At 37.6% G+C, this 15476-nt stretch overlaps 1 protein-coding gene across 5 annotated transcripts in view; it reads right to left on the bottom strand.

The window, feature by feature from the left end:
- LRP1B (LDL receptor related protein 1B) overlaps window positions 1-15476 on the bottom strand; it is a 1609743-nt gene that overhangs the window by 192813 nt on the left and 1401454 nt on the right. For all 5 annotated transcript variants that reach the window (XM_019480601.2, XM_059727405.1, XM_059727406.1 and 2 more), the window contains 4 exons: window positions 12012-12105; window positions 7217-7333; window positions 6968-7087; window positions 5637-5756 (listed from right to left, as the gene is read on the bottom strand). In XM_019480601.2, the coding sequence (XP_019336146.2) occupies window positions 5637-5756; window positions 6968-7087; window positions 7217-7333; window positions 12012-12105 (451 nt within the window). The remainder of the gene's footprint in view (window positions 1-5636; window positions 5757-6967; window positions 7088-7216; window positions 7334-12011; window positions 12106-15476) is intronic.

Genomic DNA, 15476 nt, shown 5'->3' with positions numbered 1-15476 from the left:
ATAATATATCTTATTAAAAACTCTGCAGTACATTCCTGTAAAGATAAAATTACAATTTCAATTCAATGTGTTCTAGAGACATTCATATGTTCTTCAAATATTTAATCTAAGATACTTTGTTAAATTTCACCTTTGAAAAACATATTATGCTAGTCACTGAGAATGGCTCAATTAATAAAGTTTTCAAAGGAACACAAACTATTAAAAAGTTTTCTACCATGCTTCTCTTTTAAATATATCACAGCACAACCAAGGTTCAAAATTTAAGGATAATTATCTATGTAAGAAGTGACCATTCAGTGCACTAATTCCTAACATTGCTTTGCAGCAGAGCAAAATCTGTGTTTCTGTGTAGTGCTTCAATAATTATTATTGGAAATAAATGTAATTTTAGGAGGCCCCATTCAAGTATTTTTTTTTAAATTAATAGGTTTTGTCTACAAGAACATAAAATTGTAAAAAAGTTTCAGGATCAATACTTCATACAATTATGAAAAAAAAATGAATATAAACCTTTTATTTTTTTGACACGTCACAGGATGAAATGAAGAATTTTAAAACCACTACTTCACTTGCACTTATTGTTCCAGTTATTTCATGGTAAAGTATATACTGTTTGACTTGTTTGAGGAAAATAAGCATGTTGCCAATTTCTAGAAGAAGGATTTGTATTTTTTGCAACTAAAGTATCATCCCAGACAATGAGAGGATTTCTTTTTACTTTGGACTGTCTATCTGGGTGCTTCATCAGAAACAGGTTAAACAAAAATATCATAGATAATTACACACATTATTACATGAGATGAAAACAAATAGCCTAGATACTTTTAATTTTGAACGTCCACAGTCTTTTTGAAAATAATTTCATAATTAGTGCAGAAATATAAGTAGCAAACCCTGTCCATCATGGGACAGATACTAAAATCTGCCCCGTTATAGCAATGAGACAAAGAATGTATTGTGAAAAGATAGGAAAATCCCACTGTGAGGTAAAAAACAAATGAAAAGTTCTCAGATTCAAGGCTAGAAATTATTTTCAGTATCAACATTGCCACTTTTCATACCATCACAAGGATTTTAACCCTGGCTACTGCAGTCCTAGGTAATAATTCTTATTTAATCTTTCCAAGTCAGTGGTTTTTGAAGTGTCCACTGCTGGACTTCACAAGAGTGAAATCCAACTCGCTGTGCCAAGAAATTAATCAGACCTTCAAAAATGTATGTTCAACATGCTCAATACAGCCTAATGTCAGTTGTAAAGTGTAACATTTTTTTATCCACAAATCCACAAATGCCACCATTCCACAATGCAAACAAATCCACAAATGCCAGCATTCACAAATTAGAGGGAAAAAATGTTCACATTTGTTAATATGTTATGTAAATCCTATTCTGACCAAACAATGTAAAAATATTGACGCTATTTTTTGTTCTGAGAGTATTATTTGGAGAGTAAAATTTCTGTAAAGGCTCCACACCTCACTAAATGAGCCAGAACCCAAACTATCAAAGAAAAACACCCCAGATTCAAATATACTGAAAAAAAATATTACTTATGGAAGATTTTTAGTGATAGAAGTTTGTGATGATAGGGCTTTTCAGCACTGAAGATGCTTCACTGGACTGACTGCATGGAAGCTATATGGACATGATGCTGTATACCAAGTTCCACTTAACATCCATCTGGGCTGACATATGACTATGTACAGACATTACATTTCTACCAGGAGAATTGCTGCTTTCCCAGTAGAAACAAGGGACAATCATTCAATTACTTGGGGGAAAACATTCTCCTATCAGGAGAATGGTCTTCCAGGCTTCAACCTGAAAGATCTCCTTTGCAATGGAGTTTCACAGGAATGAATGTCTGTATGCTGTTTCACTCCCCTCCCAGTCTGCTCAAGAGGGAAGTAGAGCAACAAGCTGCTGCTCTCCACCTTTTCCCCACATGGGCCACTACCTGGTCTGGGGACTATATGGAGGGGGCTTTGCTCCACTTCTCTACTTCCCTCTTGAAGCAGTCTGGGAGGGTGGTGGGCAGCCACTGCTGCAAGTAAGGGACTTTACTGTGCTGCTCCTCCTGCTCTATTCTGGGAAACTAGGACCCAAGCAAAAGGACAGAAGCCTGCTGCTCCCCACCTGTTCTCTGCTCTACTCCTCTACCCACACCTGGGGACTGGGAGGAGTGCAACAGCCACTGCTCATCACACCTTCCCAGAGAGGGATCATCCTGGTTTGGAGAAGGCTTGGAGAAAAGGGGCTGCAGGTGGAGTGCCTCTAATGCTCCCTCTCCAAGATAGATTTTGGAGAAATTTTCATAACTTGCAATGAATGCCTTGCTTATAGACTTTTGCTCTGAGGAGTTCCCTGTTGAGGAGCTCTATGCAGCTCTGAAAGGAAAAGTATTGAGGTACCTTAGTTTTTCAGGTGACATATGTAGGTAAATCCAATATCATGGCAAGAGATAACTCACCCTATGATAATTTAATTTAATTTACTACAGATGTGCTTTTGTCCCCCTGGACACTCTACAAGTGTCATAGATCCTGTGCATTAAGTTTAGTATTTCCTTAATAAAGTACTTACTAAACATACAGTACCTAGAGTTACTCTGCAGTAGTTCCAGTGCATTATTTAGTGATGCTTACTTCACATTAGCCTAATAACACTGCACAATAGGCTATTAGCACTGTTTTTGCCATGACATGCTACTTCACAGTGATATTAGGCTAATGCACATTAAGCGTCTTGTGTAGACATGCCCACTGAGAAGTCTTTCTTATTCCAGAGTAAAAAACTTAGGGAGTTTCACCATAAGAAACTGAGGGCCAGTGGATAGTGCACAGAAAGGAAATATAGCTCTTTGGGAGTAGGGACCAGAACAGCAATGGGGCAGAGGGCTGTGGAATCTCTTCCCTTCCTTTCCAAAGATTAAAGAACAGAAGAAAAACATTGCAAAGTTTCCCTAACAAAGATTTCTAAGCCCTTCCTGCTTCCCTGAGGGAGTCCTGTATTGCTCTAAGTCATTAATGCTGCCAGAGTTAACAGTGTTAGCAAAATCTCATTTTCTATGATGTTACCGTTAATTATTTATTGACTTTTAAATATAAAATGGATTATTCCAAATTATTTTAGATATTTTCATTAGCTACTTACAGTAGTGACACTCTTTGTATGATTTCAAACAACAAACATTTATATATATATATAGCTACACACAGATATGTATGTAGTTGATATTTTTTATTACTATTATAATGCTGTTTCACTTCAAGTCACGTATTTATATTATTTTCCACTCTAAAAATAGGAAGGCAAGGTGGAAATAAGCAATTCAAACTAAACAAAATATTAAGCTGTATAATTTTTTTTTCAGCACTTTCCCATTTATTGTAGTTCCTACAGTTGGCCTTGCTGCTACAAGAGCCTGTTAAGACAACATCTACAGTTTTGTACCCAACTGTTCCTTTTTGGTACTGAAAATAAAGTATATAATAGTAGTAACATCTGTCTTCAAGAGACAATATAGTTTGGTATAGGTAAGTGGTTCCTTAATATTTTGCAGATCATGACCTCACGGTACAATACAAAAACATATACCTCATTCCAGTGTCCCCGCTCTACACCCCCAAAAAGGTAATAATTTGAGCAAGGAATTGGATGACAGGTATTTCTAGTTTCAACGTGCAGGATGAGGAAAACTAGCTTGTGCAAAGTACTTAACCACTCTATTTTTCTGTTTTGCCATCTGTAAAATGGGGATAAGTACAGGTGCATGTTGGGAGGACTGGTTGGTTAATGTTATTATTTAATTTAAATATGATTAAATGGGAACCAAATCTTTTTTTTTTCAAACATATATGTATTTGAATCCTAAATCATTATAAATGTCAATGTGCCACATAAGTTAAACAAATTTAAATAAAATAATTAACAAAGTTACTTCCACTTCCTTTACTTGCCACAATAAAAACAAAAAGAAAAGCAAAACATTGTGATGCAAACAAAACCAAACCAAAACAAACCAGACCAAAACAAAGGTTAAAAAGATCATGAATTGCTGTGCTATGATATGGTTTTAAATGACATCAGCTGTTACAGGAAAAATGATTCAAATGATCTCCTACCATTTAAAAAAACCTTTAAAGTTACTTTTCAGGTAAGTAGAACAAATGATAAATATTTTACATTTTGTGAAAAGAAGGACAACAAACAACAAAAATGAACTGCTGCCAAAGAAAATAAGAGAGTTTCTATTTGCTGTTGAATTGACAGAACACATTACAACATTCAAGAGCTAAGCAACCTGACGGTTGAATCATAGGTCATGTGTAGATGAAACGAGGGGCATGTGTGCATGACACTAAAGTAAGTTAAATGTTTTTGCACCACTTTAATGGTGCCAGTGTTTGCACACCTCAGCGATGTATTGCACATCAATTCCAGCTGCTGTAGGAAATTTGGCAGCATAATGTGCCTTAAATGACTTGGGGTGCAACAAACTAAAACTCCAAGGAGCTGTAGGGGCTCTGCTGCCCCTACAGCTGCAGAGCAAAGCACCAGGCTCTGTGCAGCTCTGTGGCTCTGCAGGAAGCCCTGCAGGGAGCCTGGCAGCAGCCTGGGAAGGCAGGTTCCACCCAAGAAAAGCAGTGAGCCTGATCTTCTGCCCCCCCACCGCAACTACCCTGGAACCTGCCTCCCTGAGCTGTGTGGGGGCCCGGTGCTTCCCTCTGCAGTGCAGTGCCCCCCGGGACCACCTGAGCCAGGTGTTTGTGCGTGGGTGCCACCTGAGGGAGGGCCACCGCTGCCACAGAGGGAAACACAAGCAGCCCCCTCTGCAGCCCAAGGACTGCTCCACCTGCTGGCAGCTTGCCCTCCCCTCCCTGCTGGAGAAACAGGTAAGTCAGCAGGGTGTGTGCGTGACATGGAGGTTAAACTGGCCCCAAACTGAAGTGATTTTTTTTAAAACCCATTGCTTCAATTTAGGGCCCCCGTTTCATCTACACACGCCATACTCAACAAATATTTTATGACACTGAAGACCAAATACCTTTAAGAGACCTCTCTTATGAGACCTTCAGCTTCAGTACTCCTGTGTTTGTTGACACACAAAGGTCTTAATTTATACATCCTATGCCTAATTATTTACTCCAGAATGCCAAAAACTATTATTTATTTGGGTTTTTGCTATGTATTTGATTGCAATAGACAAAAATAAGTAGAAAAATGTATCAGGGCTGGATAATTCTGAAAGAAGAATTAAATATAGTCCATAACAGACGCAAACTGTTTTATATACCTGCTGTCAAAGAAGGAACTATATAAAATAAAGCAGTTTTTTCTCATAAACCCTGATGTGCTTCAGGTGGAAGTAGGATACAATAATTCTATCAAATGGTTATTATCAAATAATGACTGAATTTGCTTAGTGTCATTTCAACTTCCTTTTTTCTCTTCCATGAAAGTGAAAATTATAATAAGGGAATTTAAAAAAAGGGTGGGGGGGAGAGGTTAGGAGTCAGTTGAGGAAGAACACCTAGAAAGTTATTAGTAATGGAAATGTGAAACAAGCTGTCACACTTTGAACACAAAAAGGTTTCTACTGGACTTCTTTATGTGACGGTTGTGTTACTTACCACAATTTGCTTCATCTGATCCATCAGCACAGTCTGGATCTTCATCACATACCCATAGCTTAGGAATGCAGTGTTTTGTAGTTTTACACTGAAAATGGTCTGGAGAACAGCTGTTTTCCGCTTTAAAGAAAGAGAGTTATTATTAAACCTGGAAGTTTCTGATAAATACTCAAATACTTTATTTGATAAAAGAGCTTCAAAATTTTCTCTGATAAAAAAAAAATCCCCAACTTTCAGATTAAAAAAAGTAACTCAAAATCCACATTTTTCTGTGATTAAAATGAAGCACCACTTTATATATATAGATTGCAGGTTTCACAGGATAGGATGGGCCGGCCCTGGTAATAGTTAAATTACTTATGGATTTTAACAAGAGGCCTCACTAAGACTTGGCATGAACTAACCATAATTTGCCAAAAGCTGTATCTGAACTAGGTCATTAGATCTTTGAAGTGATACTACTGATCATCATGAAATGGTCTTTGCATCCTCATGAGCCTGCTCTTCAGGCATGGAGAGGCAGCTGTGTATGCAGACCTGGACAAAGTTTTTGAAAGTGGCTACTGCTGTCCTGGATCAGTGGGGTCGTGAATAGCAGGTTGAGTGAAAGGCAGTCTCTAAATAACAGCATGACGGTAATAGTCGTTCCAGTAGGTTAACAGACAGAGTATTACACTCATGAAATGTAAGCTATCTGACTGTTTTTCTTTTATAACTAGGCTGAAAATATCAGAGCTAGTTTACATACTGAGTAATATTAGAAAACAATTGAAAGTATGCTGAGTGAAAACACGTCTTTAAATGGCATTTTCTCTCTTTTTATTAAATTGCTTTAATACCATTGTGTTGTATGGGAAAATGTGTATAGACACACCTAAAAAAAAGAGAACTCTATCATCTCCAAAGAGGTATACCATGGGATAAAGAGTTCTAAAATCTATACCCCTCCTCAGTCTCAGTCAAGGGTTATAGATAGTGTGTCTATTGTGTATTGCTATCAGACAAAATATGAAAGCTGAAAGACCAAGAAACAGGTATGAATTGGCAATAGGATGATCATAATAATAATGTGTAATTTAACCCAAATAAAAGACTAAATTTATTTCCTAAAAGTAATGTTCTACTTTTCATTGACTTAAAAAAAATGAAGTCAACAATGGAGGTATTTGATTCCTCTTGGTGTACCCACAGTATATCGAGTTCCATATGCCTGGCAGCCTAAAGAGTTAGCTGTTTTCATTGTGCTACAATGCTTTTATATCCATCTTTTAAGATCTTTATTTAAAACTCTCCATCAGTGGTCAGTATATAACTCTTTAAACATAACTTACGACAGTCTCGTTCATCTTCTTCATCACCACAGTCATCTTGTCCATTGCATCTCAGATTTATTGGGATACATTTCTGACTCTTTGTACACTTAAACTGACCAGACAGGCAAACATGAGTATCTGGAAGATAAGTTTAAAAAAAAAAATCTCAGATGAATTTCTCAATAGAATTTAAAAGACCTAAGTTAAATCAGGTTAATTAAGGATTTTAGTCAGTATTTGAATTTGATACTCGCTATAATCACCTACCACAGTTGAGCTCATCAGAGTTGTCTCCACAATCATTTTCTCCATCACAGATAAAAGCTGGAAGAGCACAAAGTCCAGTTCCACACTGAAAACGTCCTGGTTGACATTTAAATTCAGCTGAGGGAGCAATGGGCAGAGAGAAGGAAAAACATATATAAAATGTACACAGTTACAGAGGATTTATAAAGTTATTAATGATGCTTTTCTGCTATATATTCATAGACATTTAGACGTTAGGGCTGGAAGGGACCTCAGAAGATCATCAAGACCAGCCCCCTGCCCGCTTTACTCTAGACAAATCAAGTAAAAATAGACATGTGAAAGGTGTTATCTTCCCTTTGTAAATAAGCAGATCAAACACATGGAATGATTAAAAACTCAGTGAAATCACTGAAAAGATTCTCATTGATTTTAGTGGCATTTCGATCACCTCATAATGAGAATTTTTTTACATGAAATCATTTGGATTTTTCTAAATGTATTTTTATTACTTTTAATTAAGAAAAAAAATCTTTAACCTAAAACTGAGGTTAAAAAAAAAAATCATTTAGTACAGAGGAATTAACCATTACTATTATAGGGATGGTAATGTGCCAATGTTATTACTTTTCAATGGACTTATTAAATCTACTTATAAGTAGATTTTCAATTAGAATGTATAGTCTTAGAGTATGCAGTAGTTACTAAGCCATAACAGAACACATATATCTCAATGATAAAACCTCAGCACTAAGGCTGAAGATCTAATTTGCATGACAACTGTATAGTTGTATTTCAAGAATGACACAGGGTGCTAACCCCTGTACTTCCAATTGCTTGAAAGGGATTATTAGCTGCAACACACACTTTTTACATAATTACTGAAAGTACACTTTGCATATAGATACTAAGAAAGAGATTCTGGAAGTCTTGCAACTATTTAAATTACTATTTCTTCACAAGTTTTGATGGTGTGGTTACATTGTGCCCAGCTCATTGTTAATCAGAAAGAAATTCTCAGAAGTGGCAGTATTAACTTAAACTGAAGAATCGATTTGGACCAGGAAGATGATGCTAATCTAAAATTATTATGGATGGAAACCATGAGTTTATATATTGGGAAGGAATTCCCAGGTAAACTACCTGTGTTGACAAGCTGTTAAACAGGTATGACAAAAAAATCCTTTTAAAGAATTACTTTCTGTCCTCTCTAGAAAATGTGAAGAACAGGAGTTATTATTGTTGAAAGGATTATTACATAAATCTGATATCCCATGAATTCTAGATTTGACTGAAGCCCATACAAATGGTATGTAAAACCTATAATATGGTGACTGAAAAGTATATTCTGGATATGTACCAACAAAGATTTGTGATAATATATTACAGGAGGGGTTTTCAACTTTTTTTAGGAATATACCCCTTCTGGTGGGTATCGCTTCCAGACAGAAGAGGAGGGTGCTGATGGCAGGCCGGACGTGAAACCGGCAGCATGGGGAAGCAACACATGGTGGCAGCACAGAATGGTGAATGGCGGTGGCAGGGGGCGGGGATGTGGTGCGCAGCGGCCATGTGAAGTAGTAAATGGTGGTGGAGGGGGACAGGAAGCTTGCACGCAGTGGTCACTGCTGTCATTCACTGCTCCATGTGGCTGTCGCACACAGATTCCCTGTACTACTGTGCATACCCCCTGGGGCCATCCCAAGTACCTCCAGGGGTACGCATACCCCTGGTTGACAACCCCTGTATTACAGTACTGAAATCCTAGTGTAAATATAGGATAGAATGATTTCCTGATTTATATAAACATTCTGGACTCTTTTCCCAGATGAGTGATAAGATGAGTGAAAAGAATGAGGCAACAACAACTAATGTTACAACTCCAGACAAAGAAGGCATTTTATGCACATTTTTACATTCTATTATGAAACGACATGACTAAGCACACAGTTTAACTAAGCTATTCTGAAGACAGAACAAGTTTATAAAACCATATGTGCCCTCAGGTTCTTAAAAGTAGGAAGACGTCCTGGAAACAGTGATTTCAAATCTCACACATTTATAGATGGCATCAGATATTGAGAGGAACATAATCATAGGAACTAAAGTTCTTTAACGATATCCAACAAAAAAGGTAACTGTTAGTTGAATAAAGCTTGCTCTGGCCTGCCCAACCTATTAACTATCGCAAGAAACAACTGGTGAGTTTGTCGGGATCAATTAATAGTTAAGACTGCATCTTAATGAGTAACACCAAACTAACAAAGAGCAAACTAAAAATCAATCTACTACTACAGGCTATTTTATTAACAACTAATGCAGAGCCGGATGCAGCTTAATAAAAAAATACTTAAATTCAAGGTTCAAGGATTTTGTCAGAGGTAATATCTGTTATTGAACCAACTGCATGGTTGGAACGAGTTAGACAAGCTTTTGAAAGCAAGACATTCTTCATCAGGTCTATTCAATTAATTCAATAAATTCAATTAAATTCAGAGTATTACATTTTCTTAGTTTTGTTCACAAATGGAATAACAGTCAAAAGAGCTCTACAGTATCTGTTGCAAAAATTGAAAAACCTGGGCTGGAAATACTAAATGTGATTTACTGCACTGTCCATTTGGTAAAAACAAGGGTCAGTAGGTTCCATGTCAGTAGGTTCAGAGTTCTCAGCCAATAAATAAAGAAAAGTAGCCTGAATCATAAACAGTGAAAAGATCAGGTACTCTTGTATTGTTGAACCTGTGACCATGAAAAAGACATCACAAAAACAAATCAGAAGCATTTTGCATAGAGCTTTGCATAGAGCTTCACTCTGCTTTGCCCCATTTCTTAGTTAAGATATGAATTATGATTATTAAGGCACAACATTCATATGAAAAGTCTGTCATAGGAAGTCACAAGCAACATGCAGCAAGGTTAAATATTTTCTGTTGTGTATGAACTGAAGATAGAAAGTAGTTTTGATCCTTTTATTTATGTCAGTCATTGAATTATGTATGGGGTGAGAAGAACCATCATTATCTTGACATTAAAAATTAGTCACAGTGCAATAGAAATTATAATACTGTATTTACTCAAATACAAGACAACTCGGAATGTAAAATAACACCCCCCACCTCCCCACCAATAATTATACTCCACACCAAGAACATTTAGAAATTTATTATAATTTTCCATGTATGGAATCCAGTTATTTAAGGATCATCTTAAGTTCATTCCTCCCCCACTCCTACAGGTGGTAGGGGGACTGGTGATGAGGGGGGCAGTAATGAGGCAGGCAGTGGGGGACAGGTTGTAGAGGGCAGGCAGTATGGAGGTGGTAGGACAGGTAGTGAGAAAGGTAGTCAGCTTCCTCCTGCTGCCTGTCCCCTCTCTTGTCCTCCATTGTGCCTGCTCCCCTGCCTGAAGCCTCAGGTTGCCCCAATTCCCCCTTCTCTTGTTCCCTCTTCCTCCCCTGTGTGGTCAACCACAGCATCAGATCCCTACCCTCATTCCTCCCATCTTTCTGCTCCTGAAGTCTCACCCCACCTCCGCCTGTTCCTCAACACCCTTCCCCCCACCCCACCACCTTACCTTTGCTCTGCAATGGCAGGCTCCATCATTCCTGCAACCCAGTGCATGGTGTATGGCTCCACCCTGCCCTTTAGCAATGGCACAGAGATGACACTGCTGTTCCAGCCTGCCCCCACAGCAGCAGTGGTGTGGAGCCAGTGCTGTTGCTATGGGACAGGGCTGGAACAGCAGTTCTGGTTCATGCCCCGACTGGTAAAGGGCCAGGCTGGAGCCATGCTCCATGCCCCAGGCTCAGCAGGGTCAGAGCTTGGTGGCACAGAGCCAAGGTAAGGAGGACTGTAGTAGAGGGGGAGAGAGAGGGAGCATTGGCGTGTGTGGGGGGAGATTAGGGGCTGTGGAGGAGGAGTAGCAGGGCATGATGAGGCAGTAGGGGAATGAGGGGGGCTGTGGTATCTGGGGCTCCAACTCTACCCTCAACCCTGGGTTGGGGCCAGAGCAACAGCAGCTGCTGTCCCCCTCCCCTCCACCCTTGCTGCCACATGCTCAGTTGTATGGTGAGGGGCTTTTCCTTGTCTGCTAATTGAGTAAACACAGTGTTGAGTAAACACAGCATATCTACAGCTCAACAGGGGGAATATTAGTGACTACTCTATGAACTGTGAAAGTTGATCAAAAAGAATGCTAATTCTGCATCACTATGGGTCCCTTTGACAAAGTTAGATAAGATGCTTTAAAAAGTCACATTACCTAGAGGCATTTATACCAGGTTTATGAGCTCTCATCTCCCCTCCCTTCCCAATTTCATTGAGTGGTGTTAGTAAAAAGTAGGAAAATGTATGCACTGAAAGTCACATACCATCTGATACCTATTCAGAATTTTTTGCAAGAGAAAAGTTGAACAAATAGTACTTCTCAGGAAGTTATACTAAACAATTAGTCTGTGACAGAGTTTTATGTTTTACTTATGTTAAATATTCCCATCAATCCAAATCTATGTATTTGAAATTAGCAGAGTTGCTTATCTACAGATAAAAGGGAACTCTAGAAATTAGCAAGTTTTATTTTATTTTCAGATAGGTACAAGGAGGACTCTAAAATCTTACAAATACAATTATACATATTTTCCCCTAGAAAGATTTAAAACATGAGAAAAAAGGTGTTTATAGTTTGGCAAAAATTACCAAATGACAGCTAGCATACAACAATGACCATATAATCTAAATTCCTCAATTTTATATTATGGTCCCTTACATATGAAATCTCTTGGGGAAAAATAATTCAAAATGTTTGCAATACGTACGGCATTCTTCAGGTTCATCTGATCCATCTCCACAGTCATCTACAGTGTCACATTTCCACCAGAATGGGATACATTTATCAGTTTTGCATCGGAACTATAAAAATAAGAGGGGGTGAATATGAATATTTTTCTTACACACCAAATAATGCGTGAGGGCTTAGATAAATTGATCAAGCATAAAATCATTATTCCTTTAATCTGTTTCTGCTATTTGATTTTGTCTTAGGAGACACTTTTTAAAAAGCTGCCCATCTTCTAGAAAGTTTCAAATTATATTACCAGCTGCATAAAACAGTGAAGCTCCATTGTAGACAGGTTAACTATCTAATTTCACAACATTTTATGACTTGATCCTTTTCTTTCAGTTCTAAGCAACTATTCCAGCTTCTTAAACCAGTGCTGTTAGACCTAATCTTTCAGGATTAAACTAGATAATAGTTTAATCCTATTTTCAAATGGGAAAAAATAACTGAAAATCATTTTTTCACATGAATAAATATTTTTATTTATTTTTTAAAAGTAATTCCATTTCTTCATTAGAACCAAGATAGGAATGCAAAACATTCTAATGCTAATATTCATTGCTAAGTTGACTTTTTCTAATGAGGCCTTCCATGAGCTGATCAGAAACTACAAAATTCTTTCCCAGTAACATGAAGAAGAGGATTCTGTTTCATTTAGGGAAACAGGTCATTTATCTTAGGGTTTTTATGTGTTAACAGTAGCATCTACATTTTAGGAGCCAACAAAAAAAAAGTTTTTATAATCCAGCAGACAATGGGACATGTGACTGAGCATACCTTTTTTCTTTCATTTTAAAAACAGTAGTCAAGTTCATATGGGAAGCTGGCTGTGTAGTCGTTACTGTGCAGTCATTTAGTGCTTGTTTATATACTTGCTTATATACATACGGCAATATGTAGATGCACCCAGAAAGACCTTTATTACTATGAAGATGATAAAACATTAGAACAGGCTATCCAGAGAGCTAATGAAATCTCCATTCTTGAAAGTTTTTATGAGCATCTTTGGCATGCAATTGACTGAGATCTACTGAGTTTTCTTGCAGCTCTACTTTTCTATTATTCTATGTTTCCTAGGTAATCGATCCACATATAAGATTTCTCAGGCTGCTAATGAACAGAAGTTAAAATTAATTTGTGGTTATGTACAATGGTCTCTGAGTGACTATGTAGAGAAGTTTTTCAGATCAGAAACTTGTTATCTAACTCACAGTTGCTTACCATCTCAGCAGAATGCGGAAGGAATAAGTGGTCCCTTTGTGAAAAGTGTAGAGGTATATCAATAGGATAAGCATTGAGAAATTTGTACTACTGCCCATACAGTACCCATTTCATAGATAAATAGAAGACTTAATAATGCATGGTTATTACTCTCACATAAGCATAAAGAAAACTTTACTAACCTGCTATTTTTCTTATCTGAATAGATCATTCCAATACATTTCTCGCTCTTGAGCCCTATTTTCTCAATATGTGACTAATAGAACTAACTATTTTAAAGTAAACTTGGCCCCAGAGACAGGCAGCAGTAATAACAGGACAGAACATGAAGTAGGCTCATTGTGGCCATTCTTTCTGCAGAGTATAAGTTGATTTCAATGTTTTCCTTATATTTCTATGACTATGAGTGTGGGGAAGACATTCTATGGTTACAATCAAATCAAACTGATAAAAGTGGGACAAAAATGTCCCGAGAAAGAAACAGGAAGAAGCTGGAACAGTTAAACATCTTACAAAAGAACTCCTAAACAGATAGCAGATAATCTTTGACAGAATATTTTCAGGAAGAAAAAAAGAGCTTTTTCTCTTTTATAGAAATATTACTCATTTTCTTTTGTGGAAAATGAGACTGAAGACTGTAAAAAAAAAAACACCCCAAAACTATGGATGACATGAACAACAAAACTTTGCTTGTAAGAAAATATTTTTAAAAAGGCTTACTAGATGTGCTTCCATTTGTGGGATATTTCATGAAACATCATACACACAACTCATAACCTCCAGGAATCTTTCAGAGTCAAAGTACTCATTGGGTGCAAGTACATGAGACACTAACTGCATAATTGTAACACATCACAGAACAAACAGTGTTAATATGTTACTGCAGAGTATTATTAGGCTACTGCACAGTAGCATCACTAAAAAGCCATTTGCTGACACTATTGGTTACTGAGCACTTAATTAGTACTTGATTATAAAAGTACTAAATAAATGCACAGTAATCACTGTGCAGTAGTGTCTCATGTAAACACATCCATTGTGAGCATACATGCCCCCTATAGGGCCATTTGGCTTGATTATCAAGGGCTAGAAATAGATGTTGCCAAATGAAGCTGATATGCTATGCCATAAGGTGCTGTGGCACAGCTGATCCACTTCATTGGGCAAAACACATCACATCTTGAAAAGTTGCAATGTGATCTCCCTGCTTCTTCTGCTCAGTTAGACTTCTTCTTGTAGTCGTTGCAGGGTGGGCCTGACTTCCCACTTATGGAGAAGCATCCTGAGATTCCCTCAGATGCCTCTCTGTAAGCAGGGAGAGTGGGCAGGCACTCTGGGGGCTTGAGGGGCCCTCAAGCTCCCAGAGTATCCGCCCAGATGGCTGGAGATTAGGAGCAGCTCAGGCTGCTTCTCCTTTCCTAACACCAAGCTAATAAATGTCTGCTGCAACAAAACAGCAGAGTCCATTATTACCTTTTGTCACATCATTGCTTTTCCTTTGATGAGGCATGACAAAGGGTAGTGACATCTATTTGCTCACAATTTGTACCACCGTAAAAATTTTTATCAAGGCACACAGGAGACATCAGGAAATGTCTGTTTCCACCCAAAGTCTTCATGATGTGTAAGTTACTTCCTAAATTCTTTATTTCTAAACAACAAAAATGTCTGAATATTTAAGGTGCAGAGACCTTTCCCTCTGAAAAGAGAACGAGGTTTTGGGACTGCAATGAAGGATCTACTAAAGCCCTATGTTCCTTTGTTTTTCTTGCACAAGCATTTCCAGTTAAAATTGCAGACAGTAGTGACAGGTAGGCCCAAAATAAATAAAGCAGCATTCTCCAAAATTTTCAAATGATGGAACCATCAACACTTTGAAAGTCATTAGTCTATGCTTCAGAAAATCCTGTGACAGTAAATTTGAGTCTTTAGTGGTGTGAAACTGAATCAATATGCCAACATGGCATTTTAATTGAAGACGTGAAGAGATGGGGAAATATAATAAATTAAACTGAAATGAGGCAAAAATAGATATACAGTATTTACAGTCCTTAGAAACCATCTTTTCACATTCTGGGGATAACAGTTTACCATGTACACTTTTTGAGCTGCAGAAAAATACACTGTAGTTTTGAATAACATACTAGTTCAGAAGCAGTCAATGGCCTGTGATCAAACTCATGAAACAAAGTTACTCCAGTTTGGTGTGCAGAAGGGATAC

Source organism: Alligator mississippiensis, chromosome 4 (assembly GCF_030867095.1).
Source record: "Alligator mississippiensis isolate rAllMis1 chromosome 4, rAllMis1, whole genome shotgun sequence".
NCBI lineage: Eukaryota > Metazoa > Chordata > Crocodylia > Alligatoridae > Alligator > Alligator mississippiensis.
The sequence above is the reverse complement of the archived record's forward strand: the minus strand, read 5'-3'. Positions and strand labels throughout refer to the sequence as shown.